This window comes from Hippoglossus hippoglossus, chromosome 1 (genome assembly GCF_009819705.1).
Source record: "Hippoglossus hippoglossus isolate fHipHip1 chromosome 1, fHipHip1.pri, whole genome shotgun sequence".
Lineage (NCBI taxonomy): Eukaryota > Metazoa > Chordata > Actinopteri > Pleuronectiformes > Pleuronectidae > Hippoglossus > Hippoglossus hippoglossus.
The window spans coordinates 25,714,510-25,735,485 of record NC_047151.1 but is presented as its reverse complement, the minus strand read 5'-3'; the positions used below and the strand labels follow the sequence as shown (position 1 = coordinate 25,735,485).

Sequence of the window (20,976 nt, the reverse complement as noted above, 5' to 3'; positions counted from 1 at the left end):
CAGGAAGTGACGTGTTGACTCCGCTGCAGAGATCATGTGATCATGTTTACATCACCGCAAACCCTCTTGGCATCTTCGTCTGTGTCTTCTACGTGTGTGTTGCCATTTTTTACCAGAGATATTTGTTTTCTTTGTGTTTTTTTTATTTAAAGAGACAGGAGCTAGAACCAAGTGGAGTCTGAGGAAGGTGAACTTCAGAGCATGAAACTCCAGTTAAAATTATTAATCGGACAATAAGCAGCATATACGAGTTATTTACACTTTTCAGTTAAACATTTTTTGCGATTTTGACTTCTTGAAACCATCGGACTTCCTGCAGGTCTCCATGGCGGCTGCTCGATCGAGATCAACAATTTCCCCCCAAACAACCAATTTACCTCACAACTCCAGCTCCTCAGTTCTCTGCTTGACTTCAGAACAGCTCTTTAAAGTCATAAGCCTCTTCCACTCGCACACAAACACAACAAAAAAAAAAAGCTGTCCTGCTGTCAGCCACTCCAAATCACTCAACAAAATAGAACCCCCCTCCTCTTCCCCCTCCGCCGTCGTCTCCATCCCCTGCAGCTCCGCCATTGTCTTTGGCTGGGCCGAGCGAAAGGCCTCGCCACTGCCGCAAAGGGAGAAGCAGCGGTGACATAAAAACAGAGCGGCGGAATGAGCTCGGGGGGGGGGGGGGGTTAAGTGCTTTTTGATGTACTCACTGGAGGAGGGAGTTGGATTGTTAAAGGATTAAGGTGTGTGTGGCGTTTCCCGGCTCGTATAACCAAACACCGTCTGCGTTACGGTTGGGAAAACGTCTTCGGCCTCCACGGACCCGACGAGCCGCGGCGCTCCTCTAACCTATTTTGCAGGAGTGTGGCTGACGTGCGTGGAGATTAAACCCGATGTCACATGTAGCTGTGAGCAGAGTCTGTCGATCGTGGTTATTTTTATGTGACTCGTGTTCTCTCGCACTTTAATCCCCCCCGGCCGCTGTGTTCTCATTTACCACTGAGCCATTAAGAGCCATTGTGATGACAGTGGATTAATATTACTGTACATGCGAGACCTGCAGCTCTCTTCATGCCTTTTGTGTGCAGCACATGCATGAATATTTAAGTACTGCACACTGTGGATACTCTGTCATAGTATATTTAACATGCTATTTACCTAAATAAGGGTTATTTTGTGTTTTCTTGCACTTTTATGTCATAATGAAAATCTTAGTTATTAATCTAGTTTATTGTGGGAATTTAACATTTTTTCGCTTATTCATTTTTTAATTGACTCAAACACAAACCTTTGCCAGTTTGATTTCCTCCATGTTTGCCTTTGCATCGTGACTCCTAATGATGGTGTTGACAATTAAATGACACGAAAATCTGAGTTCAAATGAACGGATCTGTCCAAAATAAACATTCACTGCTGAAACAAGAGCAGGGGTGTTGCAAATCACGCAGTTGCCTGGGGACCCCAAGCTGAGGGGGCCCCCCCGAGAACAGCCGATTACATTAGTCCACGGCAGCAACAAGTTTGCGCCAACCCCCTTCAATTCAATGACACTGTGGTAGGAAATCCCCTAACGAGGCGCCGTGCTGCTAACTTCCTGCAAAAAGCTTCATAACGTGAGAGGTTTGGTTGAAGACTAGAACGTCTAAATGCGAGTGGATGATGGTGATTGAGTTTGGGTCTTAAAATGAACTACTTTACTTTTGTTTATGTGGATGCACAGTCGGAACTTTGTCTGTAAAATAATTCTTTGAAGAGGAAAATGTTGTGGAACTTTAACAGCCATCATCAGGGTGTTGGAATAAGAGCCTGGTTGAGAAGCACAGAGAAGAACCCTCATGATTGTGTAAAGAGCATTCAGAGCTTTTCATTGGCTCTCTTGTGCGTCTTGTGTTGAGGTGCCACCATCGTCGGGCTCTTTCTTCACTCGTGTATTGAGGTCATTTGAATTATAGGCCTCTTTGAGTAGAACTCATGTCAGCGCTGAGAAAAGAGGGAGAGGCATCAAGAGGCTGCAGGAGGGGAGCGGGGGGGGGGTGGGGCTTATGAGGAGGTGAATGTGGAAGAAAGAGTCCACAGCGTCCACTGGGCAGATAGTAAATCTGCTTTTATTATTGAATGAGCTTTAGGAGGCACATGCTTCAGGGACTTGACCAGGGGAAGTGATTCAAACCATCCGGCTCGCTGACAGTTTGATGATTTGCCACAACACTAACAGGCAAGTTAATCCTTTTTCTTCTTTGTCCAACAAGAGTTGATTAAAAAAGACACAAGTCGGTATTTCAACACTTTTAAAAGCTCGAGAAGAGGAAGAGCTCCAAGCTGCAGCGCTCGTGTTTATTTGACCCTGGAAGACACGCAACCAACATAAAAGAAATAAATGACCATCACATGACAAAGCCGGTAAATGTGCTTCATTCAAGGCTGCATAAAGGGAGGTCTGGCTTCAGGGAGGAAGTCACGCAGTGACCCAACCAACACCACAATGACTTCCCTCTTTATCACCAGCACCATTACGTAAACCGTCCCGGTCTGAATACACAATGCACAGGACTTCTCTCATAAAAGTTAGAGGAAAGTTTGTCGCTTTCAGTGTTAAAATTCAACATGTTCCTGATTGACTCCCGCATTTCAGAAGAAAAAGAAACGAGTGGAGGCAAAACTGGAAGAATACAAATATCTGAGGAGGAAAAAGAGGTTTCATACACGTAGAAGACGCAGACGAAGATTTGGACTTGGACTGAAACAGACTTCGAGAGCTTTGGGCAAGAAAAGTCTGACGTCACTGTCGATATGTTGTCATGTGATTATCTGCAGCTGAGTTTATATACATCATGTCCTGCCCCCCCCCCCCTCACTTGCATGACATCTAACTGTTGCTGTGAACGCGTCTGACCCGGACAATCTCCTGCTGGGTTTGCAACTTTACAAACACTTTCAAGAGTTTGTGCCAGAAAAGAGCTCAAGTGGTTTGTGTTAACTTTGTGAACACAGTCAATAAAGCTGCTAAACATCATATCATCAGCATTGCAATTGTCCACATGTTAGCACGATGACATTAGCATTTAGCTCAAAGTGCCTAAATCAGTTATTTGGTCGAGCATCGGTCGGATCTCAATACTCCGCAGACGCTGGTTCCAGATATTTTGGCTTCAGGGAGGAAGTGGAGCTGCGTCGTCCATCTTTAAACGCTCTTTCCTACAGGTCCCTTAGTTACGAACTGAACATAACGAGCTGCAAATTGATGAGGGGAAACGTCGCAGACAGAAAACGAGAAGCACCAGCAGGAAACATGTGAGTTCTGTGGAGCCACCGGCCCCTGCATCAATCAGCCGAACCTTTTCCCCCTCGGCGAAGAAAGGAGCAGCTGCTCTCCTGCCTCCACAGGAGCGAGACAGTTAATAAGAAGGAGACAAAATGATCCGAGGTGATTCACAGATCTTTCTCCTGCATCCACATCGCGCCCTTTTGCTCGTGACCTTTGACTCACAACCTCCTGACCTCAGCTTTGTCCGGCCGTCAGGTGCCAGCTTGCCTTCCACAGGGATCCAGATTCCTTCAAGATGCTCTCACCCGAGGGGGTTTGGGTCTCTGCAGGACAAAGAGAGAGAAATCACCAATCACACACCCTTGTCCATATCCTGTGAATGGTGCACACACACACACACACACACACACACACACACACACACACACACGTTTTTCTACTCGTGCATGTTTTTTATTATTTGCCCTTTAATCTAATTTCACATTTCATTCCTGGCAGGAGCGTTTCAGACGTGCTTCAGACTAAGACATCAAAACATTTGAAGGAGGAGTATGATGTCGTTCAGCCTCCCTCTCTTCAAACCTCCTCTTTGATTTGTAACATCTTGTCGGCCGCTCCTCACCGAGATCAAAGTGGAACCACTTCCACGCGGAGATATCGCTCTTCACGGACGTTCTGCAGGTCCCGTCACAAATCATATTTGCCCACTGGCTTTGCTACGGCTGTCCTCCTCCTCAGCAGGAACTCATATCGCTCTCCCCTCCTGCTCTTCATCCCTCTCTCAACGCGCCACATAATAACAGCATCAAAACTCAAATCCAGGGATTGAGGCGAGGGAATCATCCCCGACTTCAAAAACAAGAGGTTTCCATCTTGGCAGCGGTGGATTTCTGTTTTGTTTTCATGTTGGCACAGTCTCTCTGTCTCTCTCTCTCTCTCTCTCTCTCTCTCTCTCTCTCTCTCTCTCTCTCTCTCTCTCTCTCTCTCTCTCTCTTTCTTCACCTCACTCTCTCACCCAGTCGTGTCTTTTGTCTTCTCTTCCGACCTGAAAAGCTCAATATGTGGGATCAAACGTCGGGGAAGTGAAGAGCAAAGAGTTTCTCTGTCTCCTGTAAGCCTGGGGAGTCTTAAGAGCAGGAGACAGTTATACAGTGTGTTCATGGCTGCAGGGTGTAAAGTCAGGGCCGGGATGTTTACAACCAGTGAGACAACCTGATTCAGGCCCATGTGACAATTCATTAATAAACAAAACAAAACCCATGATAGCAAATACATTTGTACTGCAAGAAAAAATATTCTTAAAATGAGACAATTAATGATTGACTGACCACTAAAGTTGCCATGTTCAGAGATGAAGACGCATTAAAGCCGTGTTTTTTTTTATTTGTGTCTCAGTTATTTCTACTGTGAGTTTATCACTTCCTGTTTTATTTTGTGTTCACCTGCGTTTCAGAATACCTCACTTCCTGTCTTTGTCGGCCTTCCTGCCGCACCTCGGTTACTTTCACCTGTTTCTAGTTAACTTTGTGTCTTTATGTTTTTCAGCCTGTGTGGTTTTTGGATACCTCTTCCTGACTTGACTGCAAAGATTTACTTATATGGCAACGTGCTGCCCTCGACCCAGAGGTAACATCAGCCGGAGTTTATGAGGTTTTCCCACAGAACTGACAGTTCTTCATCTTCACCTCTCCATCATCTTCTCTTTCTTCTCTCATCCTCATATCTTCTTCTCCTCCCTCCAAAATTTATCTCCCCTTTTAATTCCCCTCTCATCTCCGCTCCACGTCTCCGCTCTCTAACATCTGTTGCTGTTTTATGGCTGCCCTGACAATTTGAATTTATTGAGGCCATAATTTTCTTTGTACATTAGAGGAAAAAGAAATTCTACCTCGTACCTCTTGTAAGTTGATTTAGGCCCGAGAACCGAAAGTTCAACTGCTCATACAACGTGTGTTTGATGCTGTTTTCCATCCTGATGTTCTCCTGAAATTATGAAGACGTGAACAAGGCCCGATGTCAATGTTGCTGTAAACAAAACAAATTCTGCAGCAGAATTTATACGTCACGTTCTGCCGGAGAATTTTTAAACTCTAGAAAATTCCCTGACCCAATTTTCCAGACATTTTCAATCCCTACTTCCTCAATTTAAATTTAGTAATGCAGTTACTATATAAAAACTAAACTGGTACACATTTGCACCCACTCATAGATTTCACTCTCCAATATGTGCCTGGTTTGAATTATTCTCTGCAAATTGGTAAAAATATATATTTTTGAAAGGCCTTATCTCGCAATGTTAAGTTACGTTAATCATTCCAGTATTTTCTGTAATCCTGCTGACAAAAAAAATAATAAATAACTTGATTTGACTATAAACATTTTGAATTGGTGTCTTCGGGGGAAAAAAACATGGAAATCAAGGTTTCGCCCCTTTTTCTCATTTTCACACTTGGTCGAACAAAAGGAATTATGGGTATTACTTTGCTTAAACCATGTCAAACAACAATTCAAACAGACAAGAGCTGGTGTTGTCACATCAACACACAATCGGCCGCTCTGACAACCTCCTGCTCTTCTTTTTCCTTCAGACGTCCGTTCTTTCCAGAAGATTGAAACAAGAACAATACAAGTGGAGTTTGCGATCGCGTCTTCACCTGTTGACAAAACAGCTCAGAGAAAGTAACATCCTGCCAAGACTTGTGGTTTCCACCACCTCCCACCTTCCCTCCCCTCGGCAAACATCTCTCATCCCTCGCTAATGGAGCCGCGCTCGATTTGCTTTGAGGCTTAAGTGAACTTGTCAAAGTCAGACGCGTTTCCCGAAGATAAAACGGAGACTTGGTGGTCTGAGAGGTGACGGGGGGGGGAGAATGAAAGAAAGGGAAGAGGAGACAGAGACTTTTCTTTATTCTCCCTGATGCTTGTTGCATTGAAGCTGCTTTCAGACCTGCACTGAACCACAGGGGCTGTATTTAAGAATGCAAATATCTGAGTCAGCTGCTGCAGACAAACTCCGGATGATTGATCTGCCAGCCCCCGGTAGTGAGCCAGTGAGTGACGACATTTCCAACACGAGACTGATGGTGAAAGTGAAAAAACAAACAAACTAAAAAATACAAATATTTCCAAAAAGAGGAGTCGTTAATGCAGGAGACACAGAAGAGGACCGATATCGAACCAGTGGTCCAGAGTTCACGGCTCTAGTTTCTCTGCCTTTGACCTGTTTTGCTCTTTTCTTTGTCCTGATTGATCTCTAATCTGAGTGAGGTCTTCCCCTGTCAGCAAAGACGTGTGGCCAGAGGCCGCACTCAGGTGGGCCGCTGCCCTGCATGGTCCAGCTGTGGCCTGAGGAGAGGGGGGGGGGGGTCTGGACCAGGACGCGGTGATGAAGCACCAAACGGCCCCAAGCTCCACTCAGACCTTTGGTGTGAACAAGCAGCTTTGTTACTCGGAGCTGATGGGACGGAGAGATAGAGACTTCCTGGGAAATGGACGGTTTGAAGCATGGGAGCGGTGCACGTCCGGAACACACACACACCCAGGTTTACAAATTACAGAGGGTGAGAGTCGTTGACCCTCAGATAACAGAGATGGCTGCAGTGACTCAGGGTCAAATCATCATCACATCACTGAGGCCTCACGCAGAAAAACGTCAACAACCACAAATAAACAGGCATTTTATTTGACTTATTTCAAGTTCTACATATTTGGTTTGTTTTCTACTTATAGTCATAATAAAGTTTATATTTAAATATAATAATATAATAAAATTGTAATAAGGGTTTGGTAAGATGGATGGATGGATAGATAGATAGATGGATAGATAGATAGATAGATAGATAGATAGATAGATGTTATATTTTAACACAGTGTGTGAACATAGAAAACCTAATGAGGAAAAGAAGAGTGACTCCTCTGCAGCTCTGTGGAAATGAATGGCCGTGAATCAGGGCGGTGCTGAAACCAAACATGGTTTCACAGCATTTTAAAACGAGTCCATAACTAACCAGTATTGGGAGAACTTGTGAAAACAGCTTGAGAAAACACATTAGTGTTCATTAGTGCAGGTACAGCGTTTTTCCCAGGACCAGGACGGAGCCTTTCAAACTGGCCCGGGATACGTTTGGCCCGGGTACGAGTCTTGGGAAAAGCCCAGTCCGCAAGTTTCTGAGTGGGTGGCCTCTTCCAGAACCACATATGGTTTCATAAACCATGCCTCTCCTGTGTGCATGAACATGCAGTGACAGGCAACACGCATGTGCACAAAACACACAGTCTACTCAGTGTGCTCCACTTATTGAGAGGTTTTATCAGTTAATAAGAAAATGTTTTCCCTGTGGAAACCACCAATGGGCCGACCACATAAATTCTCCTTAAACCGGGAGCGCGACTGGCAAACGCTTTGAACCAGCGACCACAAGACGTCACAGCGCCGCTCGAGGGTTTCAGGGCTGAGATGGAGAGAGGGATAAGGTTTGGTGGAGAGATAGAGGGAGAGAAACAGGAACGAGGAAAATACTTGGTGCTGAACACAAAGAGGATTTTTCATCAGACTGTCACAAAGGTGCCTATTCACATGAAATAGGCATAATGAAAAGAGAAGTTGTTCAATTTGAACATGACCAAACACGCTTGTAAACAGAAGAACCTTGAACACTGCGGATCACGATCACTTTGTTGTGGATGTTTTTAAATCACTTTATTACTCTACTTACTATACTTGTAATTATACTTCACAGCTGTAATCAAACTTTTTATATTGTCAGTCCACTCATCCATCACCTCAACCTCCACATGTTAAACTTCCACTTTCACACACGTCACTTTACAGAACGAGCCTGGACGTGTGAACTGTGAATAAATCAGCTGCAGACATGATCCCTGCTGGAAGTCTCACCTGGTTCAAACCTGGTTCAGAGAGATGATCAACATTTCGGCTCCTACAAGTGAAGCCCTGCATCATCTCGATCGCCCCCTGGTGGCCGGGGGGCAGTATAGGTCATTAACCCGACCCCATCAATGTTAGAAGATAGATGACATGGACCAAACTAAAAAGTAAAGAAGAAGTTTCTGTTATTTCAGTTAGTTCTCATCACACTGATGTTTGTTCTCGTCTCCATGTTTCTGGTAAGTTTGGTTTTAATTCTATGCTATAAAAATAGAGTAATTGGGAGACAATTGGTCGTGATGGTTCCCAGTACCTGGACCTGGACACAACTGACCTGCATCATGTCTGTTATATTGCTCTGTTTTACCTGATTGGATAAAATGCTGAACACGACAATGTTGGATGAAAACAACTTTTAAATAGTCTCGTTCTGTTCTTCTTTGTCATTCTTCTCTATTGGTTGCAGAGTAATTTGCTTTAGGTCAAAATCTTAGAGTCCCACTAGTGGAGAGACCCTCTCATTTAAAGCTGCAGATATACATCAGTTACACACACACACACCCACACACACAGACACACACACTGGCTGGGGCTTGGGAAGAAGAGAATTAGAAGAAAACCATAAAGACATTTACGAGCAGCCCCATGGCAGCCATCACCCAAACAGGGCCGCCGCCGCAGAACCGCAGGGGCAGAGAAACCCTCCGTCTGTTGACTCCACAGATTAGTGACTTAATATAACCAAACAAAGGCCGCCTTTCTCCCCGCTGCACTCAGGGAATATGCTGAAGAGGGAGCGGAGGAGAAACCACAGCAGAGTTACACAATCTATTTTCTTTTGCTCCCAGTGTCAGTGAAGTGGCTCCGCTGCAGTTTGTTCGACTTCGGCGGTGAACATGAGCGAGAGCAGCAGAGTGAACGGACTTGAACATCAGATCTCCACACCACAACTTTGATGGTTTTCCACGTACGGTAGTGAAGCGGTGACGTCACACAACCCGTCCAGATACTGAAGTGTAAAAACAACACGTGGTGCAGTGGAAACCTGGACATCCGACGAGGGCAGGATCGGCTTTGAGGCCAAGAGTTTCATTTAGTGGCTTTAAAAACCAAACGGACAAAGAAATGTGTTTATTTGAAAATGTGATTTCTTGAACAGAATATGTCTTTTCTCCAGATACACTAAGCTTCTATATAAACGTAGCAGTCATGTGTTTCATGTTGGTGCTAAAAGGCAGGTCTCACCCTCACAGCGGCTGGTGTTAATGCAGCAACTCTCCAAACTCTTTCTGTTTCCTCTTGAGTAATTTCAAGTTTGTTGAAATCATTGAACTTCTCACTTTCTGAAAGTATAGTGTCCTGTAATCTGCATGAGCTGTTCAGTCTCATCTTCTTGTAGTTTTTATATAATCCTGCTAACAAAGAACAAACTGGAAAGACTCTTCTGAGAGGACAAACCTCTTATTCCCTGTCTCACACCTCAATGCAGTGACTCTTGTGTGGGGGTTCATCATATTCTAATTTGTCCTGCCATAGCTTCATAATGAACCAAACAACATTTTGACCCTCCTCATAAAAACCTAGCACATCTCTTGGTTTTGCTTCCACGCTGCTTGTATAGCCATGTGCAGCTCATCCATTTAGTTTTTACCGTCCACGCAGACAGTCAGACCTCATGGTTATTACTGCAGTTGTGTTCCTTCTCACCGGGGCCAGACTTGGCAGATAAAGCTTCAGAACAGTGGCAAGCAGCAGGTTTATAATAAAAACATAATTGGATTTGAAAAATTGCCAGAAAATTAGGATTTCATACTCGTGTCTGTCTGTATGTGACACGCATATCTCAACAACTGTTCATCTTATCAGCTTCACACTTCATGTGTCGTGTGTTGTTCAGGGCCAAAGGAAGTGCAGTGTAGACTTTGGTTCGATGGGACTCATCAGATTAATATCCCTCCTTGGGATCAATAAAGTTGTCTGAATCTGAATCGGAATTCTGTGAGAAATGCTGCAGAATAAAGTAAAAAAAAAGTTATTTATTCAGATCTGCGCCAACATTTTATGGGTTCTTCCATGGAACATACCACATCCTTCCATTGTGGAAATCCGACCAGTAGTTTTTGTGTAATCCTGCTCACAGACAGAAAGACAAAGTGGCACATTATCTCCTTGACCGAGGTCATTAAAGTGTCTGCACACAAATTCGGACAAATTTAGTTTTCAGTCTCCTCTTGCACCATCGCTAACCGTGGGAGTAGATGAACACAGACAGACACTGAGAGACCATTCAGTAATTCAGTGGCAAAGTCTGTAACCAAAACAGTTGCATCATCTCCACAACAGAGGCGAGTGTGGAGTGTCACGCTGGACATCGTTTCGCTTCTGCTCGCTCTCGCTCGCCGTCGCTGACACTCGCTCTGCCCCTGAGCGATAGCAGCAGCTGTGTGTTTCTGAAAGATGAATGTGAGATGTGCAGCCTCCTCTGGCTGACATCATTCATCTGGACACGCACACCAGTAGCAGGACACTGACTGGTCATGTGCAAGAGGTTATGCAATCGTTTCTGGTTTTCTCTGATCCCTCGTGTCTGCTACCTTTGCCAAGGAGGTTATGTTTTCACCCCGTCCGCTTGTTTGCTGTTTTGTTTGATTCTTGTCAGCAGGATTACGGAAAAACTACTGAACAAATTTCCCACGAAACTCGGTGGAAGGATGAGACATGAGCCAAGAAAGAACCCGTTACATTTTTCTGGACCAAGGGGAGGATCCAGGATATGCGAGATGCGTCTTTTGGGATTTTCACAGATTTCTATACACAGATATCTATGAGTGTGTCCAACTTGGTGCAGCTTGATTGAATTAAATCAGACTATTTGGCCCAAACCGTTCTAGTTTGTGGCATGAAACCATGTCCCAGAGGCCGGAGGGAGCGGATGGCAGATCAGAGAGCCTGTTTGCAGTCACATGATTTAGTCAAAACAACGAGTTCAGACAAAGTGTGGAAGAGGGTTCACTTGATGCCAGTAGAACATGACGACAGTACCAGACTAAACAAGAGAAGTGTCGGGATTGTGAGAACTGTGGGTTTTCTGGTGACCTCCTGGTTCTTCTGCATTTTTGTTCTCCACCAGAACTCCATACTACTATGTTTTTGATAAAAAAATTGTGTTTTCAAACAAAAACTCTTTCCACACCTTAACCCGCCTGGAACACCTTGACTACCTGTGTTCTTCTGCCTATGTCCAACCCTTGCTGCTGCTTGAGGAGCCCCCCCCCGTTACCTCCACGCTCAGCAAGCTCCTCAGCCACAATATCCCTGGACTCTGTAGCATCACTCAAGCCTGTTCCCCCGTCAGTAATTCAATCCGAGTGATGGGTAACAGTTCTCATTCGGTTGCGTATATATAACCTACAGCTTTAGCCCCGCTGTCACTTTACTATTAAAAACACTTGCATTAGAAGTTTATCCACGTCTCCCAGCCAATCAGAGTAGAGAAATATCCGTTAGCCACGGTATAATGTGACCGCGGTGTGATGTCGTCTTGATGTGCGGGGGTTGACGTCAGAATTTTGACGTATGTGGCTCGTTCTGCCAAAACATCGGATTTTCCTCACAATTGTGCGTTTGTTTGAGCTGCAGCAGCAACAATGTGGGTCAGTCACGGCGTGTCCCTGTGTGTCTGTGTTATGGCTCGAGGTTAAGAAGCAGCCGTACTGGGGTCTGACAGCTGGGCTGATATATGGAGCTCTGGTACCATAACTCATAACTCTAACACACTAATTACAACCACAGAGCAACACCGCTTTGAACCCTGTGCCTTATGACTCTGTGTGTGTGTGTGTGTGTGTGTGTGTGTGTGTGTGTGTGTGTGTGTGTGTGTGTGTGTGTGTGAGACAGTGAAAGCACAGAGAAAGATATTAGTCATGTTTTCAGCATAAGCTGTATATAAAAATGGACGTAGACCATTATTTCTATAGAAAGCTATGAGAAGAGATGACGCTACTTCTCATTTGATTTTTAACGTCAATACATTTTATTCCTAATGAGCTTATGTCTCAATCTCTGGTTTCAAGTCTTCTTCGATACAGCTTTGACGTTTTAATGTTCCTGTTATTTTTTATGGTCCATTTAGAGTCAAACAAAGCTCTATAGGCATTGGGACAGTGTGAATGACAGCTTGTACCGTCCAATGGGTGCAGGTGTAGGCTGGTATAGTGTCCTCACCCTCTCAGTTAGGCTCCACCCCTGGCTCCTCCAAATATGGTTACTTCTGGTTTCAAATGGCGTTTGACAGAATGCCAAACTGGAGACTTCTAAATTGTCTTACTTATGGGGACAAATAACTAGTCCCCTTGATGTAAATCATTCGATTTTAAGGTGAAGACATGTTTTAAAGTTGGCATAAGTTTAGGTTAATATTCTGGTTAGTGTTAGGTAACTAGTCACTGTGGTTAGGGTTAGAGAAGGTCTCCAGGCAATCAATGTAAGTCAATGTAATGTCCTCTGAAGAGAATCAACTGTGTGTGTGTGTGTGTGTGTGTGTGTGTGTGTGTGTGTGTGTGTGTGTGTGTGTGCGCGTGTGTGTGTGCGTGTGCGTGATTGAGCGAAGACTGACACCGCTGCCCCACCTCCCGCTGATCTGACTTGACCTCAGACCCTCCATCTCCAAAGCTGCATGGAGAGATTAAAAAGCAGCGACTGACCAGCGGATGAACAGCGAAGCTTCAGATGATGTTTCAAATCTCCGAAATCCTGCATCATTTATTATATTTAACCTGTTGACATCCACACACACACACTATTACATATCTGAGTCAGGTACTGGAGGTCAGAGCATCTTAACTGGGATAAGACATTTACATTAGTTAGTGTCTAGTTTCAGCCTCCTCCTCTGGTTTTTTTGATTCCACACAGACAAACACAGCTGGGATGCTGCTTTGCAGGTCGTCGTGGAGACGGCGGGGAATGAGAGAGAGATGGCGGGGAAGCAGAAAGCGAGAGCGAGCTTCTCTTTCATCAGGTCACACTCGCTGACATCCATTCAGCGTGTCCGCGTCGTAAAGACCCCGACGTAACACGGAAGTCTTGATCTTTCTACTTTGCTTTTCTTTGTCTGTCAAACCGTCCTGTCACTTCAATGGACTGTGTCTCTTTGCTCTGTTGTTCAACAAATATGAGAGAAATTGTGTAAATTTGATTATATTCCTCCACGCTGCTGCTGCTTCGTTGGTTTTTAAACTTAACAGATTATTACTGGTTGAATGAATTTGTGGGTGTTGTGAAAACCTTTCTTCAGCTAAAATTTTGTAACATTTTATAATAAAGTTTTCAGTTGCTGTGATGAACAAAACATGTCATGACACCTGACTGATGCAGAGGAACATGGCTCTCGCCCCACCACCCTTTCAGTGACCTTTGAACCCTCGCCCTCGCACCCAGAGGTCAATGTCCCATCACAGCTCTGAGAAAATGTGAGTCTGACCGCTGCAGGGAGCAAAGTGAGTCCTGGGATATGTCTTTATATTTGTTGTTATGTCAACATCTTATTATCAAGTATTACAAATGTTTCCAAATTAAATCAAGTACATTAAACTGATGTGTCTGTCGTTTAAAGCTCACTAACGCCCCCTTCTGTCTCTAAAGGGTCATTTAAAAAGAATCTCTCTGCTACAACACGTTTTGTCTTTATAGAAATAAACTTCTCATCCTGCAGTCCCTACGATCAGGTGATTATTTTACAGGAACTGAAATGAGTAAAATCTGAAATTAGTAAATTCTGAGTTGTGCTTTAAAATATTTGAATCATCTGCATTTCAAGTGATGATCATTCATTTCTGTGTAACTGTCCAACTTATTAATAATAATAATAATAATAATAATAATAATAACAAGGGGAATATCTTTATTCAAATAGCACTTCTCAAAAACAAAGTTGCAAAGTGCCTCACAAATAAAAAACACATGAATAGAAATACTTAAGAAACACAAAACCCCTAAAAATCAAAAGAATAAAGCAAATGCTTATTTCCTGTTTTCTTATTACTACACTGAAATGCTTTGAAGTCAGAAATCGAAAAAGACGTTGTTGTTTAAATGTATTTGTACAAAAACACAATATTTTCATCTGTAATGTAATTTACTTCAGATATAAAGTACCATAACATGGAAACCCACAGTTATAGAAGTAGTACTGTGGTAAAAGTACTATGAATACTATAAATACTATGAAAGCAGTACGTCATAGCGATATTTTATTTTGGTGATTCCTGCTTCCGCTCTCACACCGGAAGTGACGCAGAAATGGCGTCCCCGTCTGCCCGGCTCGCTACACGCTGGTTAACAGCAGCTGTTTCTTCTGGGAACCGCAGCGGCCGTTTCCTCGTCGTCTCCCCCGGACATGCGGGGCTTTGCTCGGGCACGCTTCCGCCGGTTCTCCGGGGAGGGGCGGCGCTCAGCCCCGGCTCCTGGAGACCCGGACGCGGGGTGACATTGAGGGGAGAGACAGGTGAGATGCTAAGTGTTAGCATCACACACTGCACGGTGCTAGCATCACAGTCAAAGTTAGTGACGCTGAGATCTGATCACTTCGTTCACTTGTCCGGACGTGACGTGAACACGTGCAGTTTGGAGGAAACGCACAGTGGAGATCAAGCTCCCGTGGGTCTGATGTAACTGATGTGAGATCAGCTGATGTTACATCATCTGGAGGCTGCGTTTTTAAAAACTGTCTTTATCTCTTTATTCCTTCACACTAATGGAACAACATGACCGGGTCAAGGAAAGGAAGGGAGGAGAAGCTGCAAGGAGTTAGGAGAGGAGAACCAGGGTGCAGAGAAAGGAAGAAACAGACAGTTTGACACTATGTCCTCTGACAGTCAAAGTCAGGTCTCATGTCCACAACAGACATGACACGTCCTGAGAGAAGATGTTTTCAGCTCAAGAAATAAAAGAATTAAAACACACTAATAGTGAAAATAATATAATGAGTTTGAAATGACTTTTATATTTGTACTTAGTTCTGATGATATTTACATTTCTATTTAGTTGTTTTGATGATATTCATATTTGTATTAAGTTGTTTATAAAGATGTTTTTAACTGTAAGTTCCACCAGCTTGTTGTCGACTGGCCAGATGTGACAGAGAAATCATCTCAGGAGCTCAGACGATCACTTGAGGATTCACATCAGTTCTGGATCACGTTATGAGAATAACAGAAAAACAAACAGTAGTTCTGTTAATTTTATATTTATGTGGATCTGCTCCGGTGCAACTACGACTATTTCTATGGTCTGAAGTTTCTTATGCTAAAGGAAACAAGTTAAGAAGCAATGAAAGACCTGCTCTTACTCCTGAGCCATAGCTGCATGATGTGCTGAGACATTAGTGTAATTAGTTTTATCCTAAATGATGATTTAATATTTCAGGCATCTCATCAGCATCAGTACTTTGAATGTTAAAGCTCCGCTTTACATCCTTTTCTCTGCAGCGGTGAGATTCCCTCATGTCACCACCTGCCGATCCCTCCACACCAGCAGCAGGCTGGGAAACAAGCAGGACTTCTATGAGGTGTTGGGTGTTTCCCGCGCCGCCACACAAAAGGACATCAAAAAGTCTTATTACCAGGTCAGAGACGCACGTTTAACATCTACACAGTCAACTAGTTTCTCGTTTATCACTTTAGAGATGGGATGTGGCTGAAGAGTTTTGTTGAGATGTAATAAAGCAACAGGATCGTGAGGGAGACTTTAAAAAGCTGTTGAATCCCTGCTCTTGTCTGTTCTCTCTCTTTTCTCTGCATTTTCATTCATGTTAAATCATCTCTCACCAGTTGGCAAAGAAGTACCACCCGGACACGAACCCAGACGACCCAGACGCCAAAGAGAAGTTCGCCAAACTGGCTGAAGCCTATGAGGTAAAAAAAAAAAAAAAACGTCAAGAATATCCTCCCCACTTCTAAGACGAGAAGAAGATAGAAGATGAGCAGCAGCATCAGGTTGTTCAGATTTGCTCTTCTTGTGTGTAGGTGCTGAGCGACGAGGTGAAGAGGAAGCAGTATGACACGTACGGAGCGGCGGGATTCGACCCCAGTCGAGCCGGGGCCGGCCAGCAGCAGTACTACAGAGCCGCGGGCACGAATATCGATCCTGAGGAGCTCTTCAGGAAGATCTTTGGAGAGTTCACTGGAGGAATGGGCTTCGGAGATATTAACAACATGTTCGAACAAAGGCCAGAGGTAAGAACCCATTAGCATCTACAGGGTTTTAAGATTTAACCTTAATGTATAGTTGTGTTTTTTGTTATTTAAACCTTTTTACTGTCAATTAAGTGAATAAGTAGTTAAACATAATATAAAATATCAGTTTACGTGTCTCCGTCTTTCCCCTAGTTTGTGATGGAGCTCACGTTTACAGAGGCAGCAAAGGGAGCGAATAAAGAGCTGAGTTTGAACATCGACGACTCGTGCACAAGGTGCGATGGAAAGGGCAGTGAGCCGGGCACCAAGGTGTCACAGTGTCACTACTGCAACGGCACTGGCATGGTGAGTTCCAGAGCCAGATGTGTGTGAGGTCGTCTGCAGGACACCGGCACTTCAATCTGTTCATCAGTCAGTTTTTCTCTCAGCATATCCATACATCGCTGTGTGTGTCGCCCCCTGCAGGAGTCGATCAACACTGGTCCCTTCCTGATGCGCAGCACCTGCCGACGCTGCGGTGGGAAGGGATCCATCATCACCACGCCCTGCGCTCTGTGCCGAGGGTCAGGTCAGACTAAGAAGAGGCAGACGGTCACTGTACCCGTACCTGCTGGTAGGTTCTCATCCTGGAGGGAAACAGCTGATGACTTTACGCTAATGTCTTTGACAACTGTGCTAAACGAATCGATCCTCTGGGTGTTTTTTAATCTTTGTGAAAGACTGTGAATCTGTGCATCTTGCTTTAAAAGATCCAGACATGAATTTGCCGTTAAATTATGACAAATGAAAAATGATGCATCTGATAATTGGCTCACAGGTGTGGAAGATGGTCAGACAGTGCGCATGCCAGTGGGTAAAAGAGATATCCTCATTACATTTAGGGTAAGTTTTTCCAGTTATTAGTCCGTCATGTCTATATATTAAATACAATTTCACTCTAAATGTATTTATTCCATTTGGAGCATTCAGGAGACACTGAATTTGATGTGTTACAAGTAAAAACGTGTGTGTGCAGGTCCAGAGGAGTCCAGTGTTCAAGCGCAGTGGAGCAGACATCCACTCGGACGTGCCCATTTCTATAGCTCAAGCCATCCTGGGGGGCACGGCCAACGCACAGGGCCTCTACCAAACCATCAGTATGGTGGTGAGTAACCAGCAGAGTGTGTGGATGATGATACACAGCTTCAATTCTCAGGTTTCCCCTTAGAATGATAAAACATTAGCTTTTAGATAGATTCGACGAGTCGGTTGTGACGGGCAACTGAGTCGAGTGGAGTTGAAGGAACTACGTCACTGAAGACTATGAAATCTTTACCTCATTACCTCAATTAAGAAATGTTAATAGGTCATTGGAGCTATTGAGGGAAAACATACTAATCTAAGTACTAACTTACTAAGCTACCTGAGAGTTAAAACACACCTGATGTGCCCACTTGCCTTGAAATGGGTTTCCATCCTGCAGCTTCGCTCCACGGGTCTCGATACCCACGCAAACTCGTATCATAGAGTTTGAAACACATACAAGGTGAACTTTTCCTTCATTGTGCGTTCCTCTCATGGCTGAATGTTTTCTTTGTATTGGTTTCACACTCAGATTTAACACTTTGGCCAGTGCAGAGAAAACAAGAACGGATCTCTGAGCACAGTGGGGCGTTGTATCCGAAAGGGCCTTTGAGCAGTATGGCAGTGATGTGGTGTTTCCAGTTTCCTGCTGAATGAAGACCACATGCACTTCCTCCATATCTCTGATGTGCGTTCGTCGTGTGTGTTTTCAGATTCCTAGCAGTTGTCAGGCCGATCAGGTGATCCGGCTGCAGGGGAAAGGTATTCGGAGGATGAACAGCTACGGCTACGGAGATCATTACGTTCACATCAAGATACGAGTCCCCAAGTAAGATGCACACACAAAGAGATGCAAGAAATCTCTGTGGAGCTACTCAGTAAGCTTTGTGGTTTTAGATTGATATATATATATAGCTAACTACAAAATATCCAGAATGTCTCACATAATGTTGTCGTGAAATCATAAACATGTGTCTACATACTCGGCTTGTATTTGAATTCTGGTCTGTTTTGTTTTGCTGCAGGAAGCTGACGCGTCGACAGCGCTCTCTGCTGCTGAGTTACGCTGAGGAGGAGACGGACGTGCAGGGATCCGTCAACGGCGTCGACCCTTCAGCAGGTCAGGGTCAACTCCACCTTTTTACATGGAGATGTTTCTCCAGCCTAGTGTGTGAGGGGGGGACACACAGACAGAACCAGTCAGAGTCTCTGTGCTCTCAGGTCCCGTGATGCCATCAGTTGTAGCGTTAGTAGTTGAGCTGATCCAGTGCATGTGCGTGTGTCTGTGTCCAGGAGGGGGCAGCGGCGCTCCAGGATCTGGTGCGAAGGGGACCAGTTCAGAGGAGGGACAGCAAGAGCAGCAGAAGAAGAAGGAGGAGGAGGAGGAGGGAGGATTCTTCTCTAAACTAAAGAAAATGTTTAGCTGACACTCAGGCTGCAGGTGGGAGCTTTAAACACTTCACTCCTTCATCAATAGACGTGTTGATCTATCTTTAAACTGTGACCAGGAATGGATCTAGTGTCGCTGCAGAGAAGGTGTGAGGTTAAAGACGACAGGGTTTGATCGTTGTGAACAGAGTGAACTAAAGTTAAGCAGTGATTTTTATACAAGGACTAAAAATGTCATTTAAATCCGAGAGGAAACACAAATCTGTGAACTTTACAATATGAAGATTTCCCAGCTTCTCTTTGGATTCAGTGACAGATGATGATTCAGCTTTGAAACATAATTTAAAACTGTTAAATTAATGAAAACTCATGTTCCCACTGTCCAGCGTTAAACTTTTAACAAACATATTTCAAAAATCCTCTTCCCTTTACTTCAAGTAGTAGTGACCACAGGAAACTTGGTCCATATATAAAGATGGGTTATATGACAGCTCCCCCAAAGGTGAAGCCAAAGTGTCTCAATTGCCCCCTGGTGGTTGGTGGCAGGATAGGTCTGGCTTATATATAAAAAAATAGATTTTGGCTTAATTTCTATATAGTGTGGTGGTGTCGTCCATCTCTTCATACACTCCATAGTTTTACATTATAGAAATTCAAGATACAACTACTTCTAGCTAGCTCAAACTCTAAAGTAACTAAAGTTTGCTTCAGTTTTGGATAATTTTAAAACATGTTCTACTTCTTTCACAGGTAAAAAAAAAACAAACATAGAGAAGGAAGAACATAAATCCACTGACTGCTCCTGCACGCCCGCTCCTCCTGTGGGGATGAAGCAAGGAGGAGGAAGAGAGAGAGAGAGAGAGAGGCTTGGGGAGTTTTGTGTTGACACAGTCACACATTGTTGAATCTGTGCTCGGCAAACGGGCCACGTAGATGTCACGTCCACCCACACACCCACGGGTCCGTCACCACACCCAGGTGCTGCGCTGACAAAGACGAGAAACGCGACGGCGACGGACGACTGTTGTGGCTGAACTCTGTTCTTCTAACTCCGCTGACTGAAACTTCCCCGCCCCTCGAGTCACGAGGCGTCAGTCCGTCACTCTGTTCAATAAAACCCTGTCAGATGAGCCAGGAAAATGGCGAAACAGGAATTTACAGTCAGCCAGGACAGTTTTTTACTGACATCAATAACGCATTGAAGGGTTTGAGGAAGTAAATTGCACCAGTACTGTTTTATTATTTAATCTCTAACACTGTTTATTGGAACCACAGTGTTGTAGAAACCTGATATATCAAAGGAGGTTGTTTAGAAAGTACCTGGAAAGGTCCGTTTAATTTATTTCTCATTATATTACATCTGAATTGATTTTCTAGTTAAACCTTGACAGGGAATCAGCTCAGCGTCAACATTCTTTCCACAGCACTCGATTCTTCAACTGTAGAGAATAACGCTGCCAATACAATCAATGAATATTTACATGGGTTTATTTATTGGATTTCTCCAAGTTTTTCCAGTCGTTAAGATTTTCACGGTTCTTTCAGAAGAATGTCTCTGAAAATCAACAAACTCTTATTTCTTCTAGAGTTAACTAAATATTTAATAATTTACTGGTACTTTCTCATAATCTGGGTAAATTAATGGGGAGTTTGTGTTTTGTCCTGGGAGATTCTGTTTCCTCTAAAACTCAAATAACAGTAGAGGGCAAACCTCCGCCAAGTCCCCTTTTAATACCAGATTTAAATATAATATTTTATCAGGATTTGCACCAAATTTCACACACACATAAATATCAGTCTCCTTAATATTCATATTTATTTTTTCATCTAGATCCATGAATTATTCTCTGACAAATAGATGAAAATTTAAAAAATAATTCCTGGATCTGCATTGAACTTCAGTGGCATCTATCTCGAGTCATCCCCTCCACAATATGTCATGGACGTTTGAGTAGCTTTGTGTAATCCTGCTAAATAACAAACGCCCTCCTTGGCGAATCACATCCTTTCTTGAGGAAGTGACAGGACATGTAATCGTGTGTTACACATTTCCACTTCATGAGGTCCTTGAATAAACACGTTGCAGTACTGTTGACTCTGAGCACATATTCCTTTTATGAAGGAATGAAAACGTACAAAGTGGGAACCATGATTGTGAATATTTGTTTCTGTGAGATCCAGACTGA

General features: G+C 43.9%; 1 protein-coding gene across 1 annotated transcript; it reads left to right on the top strand.

Moving 5' to 3' along the window:
- The first annotated feature begins 14,393 nt into the window (after positions 1 to 14,393).
- On the top strand, positions 14,394 to 18,842 carry LOC117767310 (dnaJ homolog subfamily A member 3, mitochondrial-like). The gene is made up of 11 exons (XM_034594818.1): positions 14,394 to 14,649; positions 15,632 to 15,768; positions 15,974 to 16,057; positions 16,169 to 16,378; positions 16,532 to 16,684; positions 16,805 to 16,952; positions 17,157 to 17,221; positions 17,355 to 17,483; positions 18,115 to 18,230; positions 18,427 to 18,521; positions 18,695 to 18,842. The coding sequence occupies exons 1-11, from the start codon at positions 14,445 to 14,447 to the stop codon at positions 18,826 to 18,828; spliced, it is 1,476 nt and encodes a 491-aa protein (XP_034450709.1). The 5' UTR covers positions 14,394 to 14,444; the 3' UTR covers positions 18,829 to 18,842.
- The last annotated feature ends 2,134 nt before the right edge of the window (positions 18,843 to 20,976 follow it).

Bases quoted from the DNA above. Each gene is read 5' to 3' on its own strand.
- LOC117767310 (XM_034594818.1), top strand. From the start codon at position 14,445: ATGGCGTCCCCGTCTGCCCGGCTCGCTACACGCTGGTTAACAGCAGCT. The intron at 16,058-16,168 runs GTAAAAAAAAAA...TCTTGTGTGTAG, and splicing joins AACTGGCTGAAGCCTATGAG to GTGCTGAGCGACGAGGTGAA. The intron at 16,379-16,531 runs GTAAGAACCCAT...TCTTTCCCCTAG, and splicing joins TGTTCGAACAAAGGCCAGAG to TTTGTGATGGAGCTCACGTT.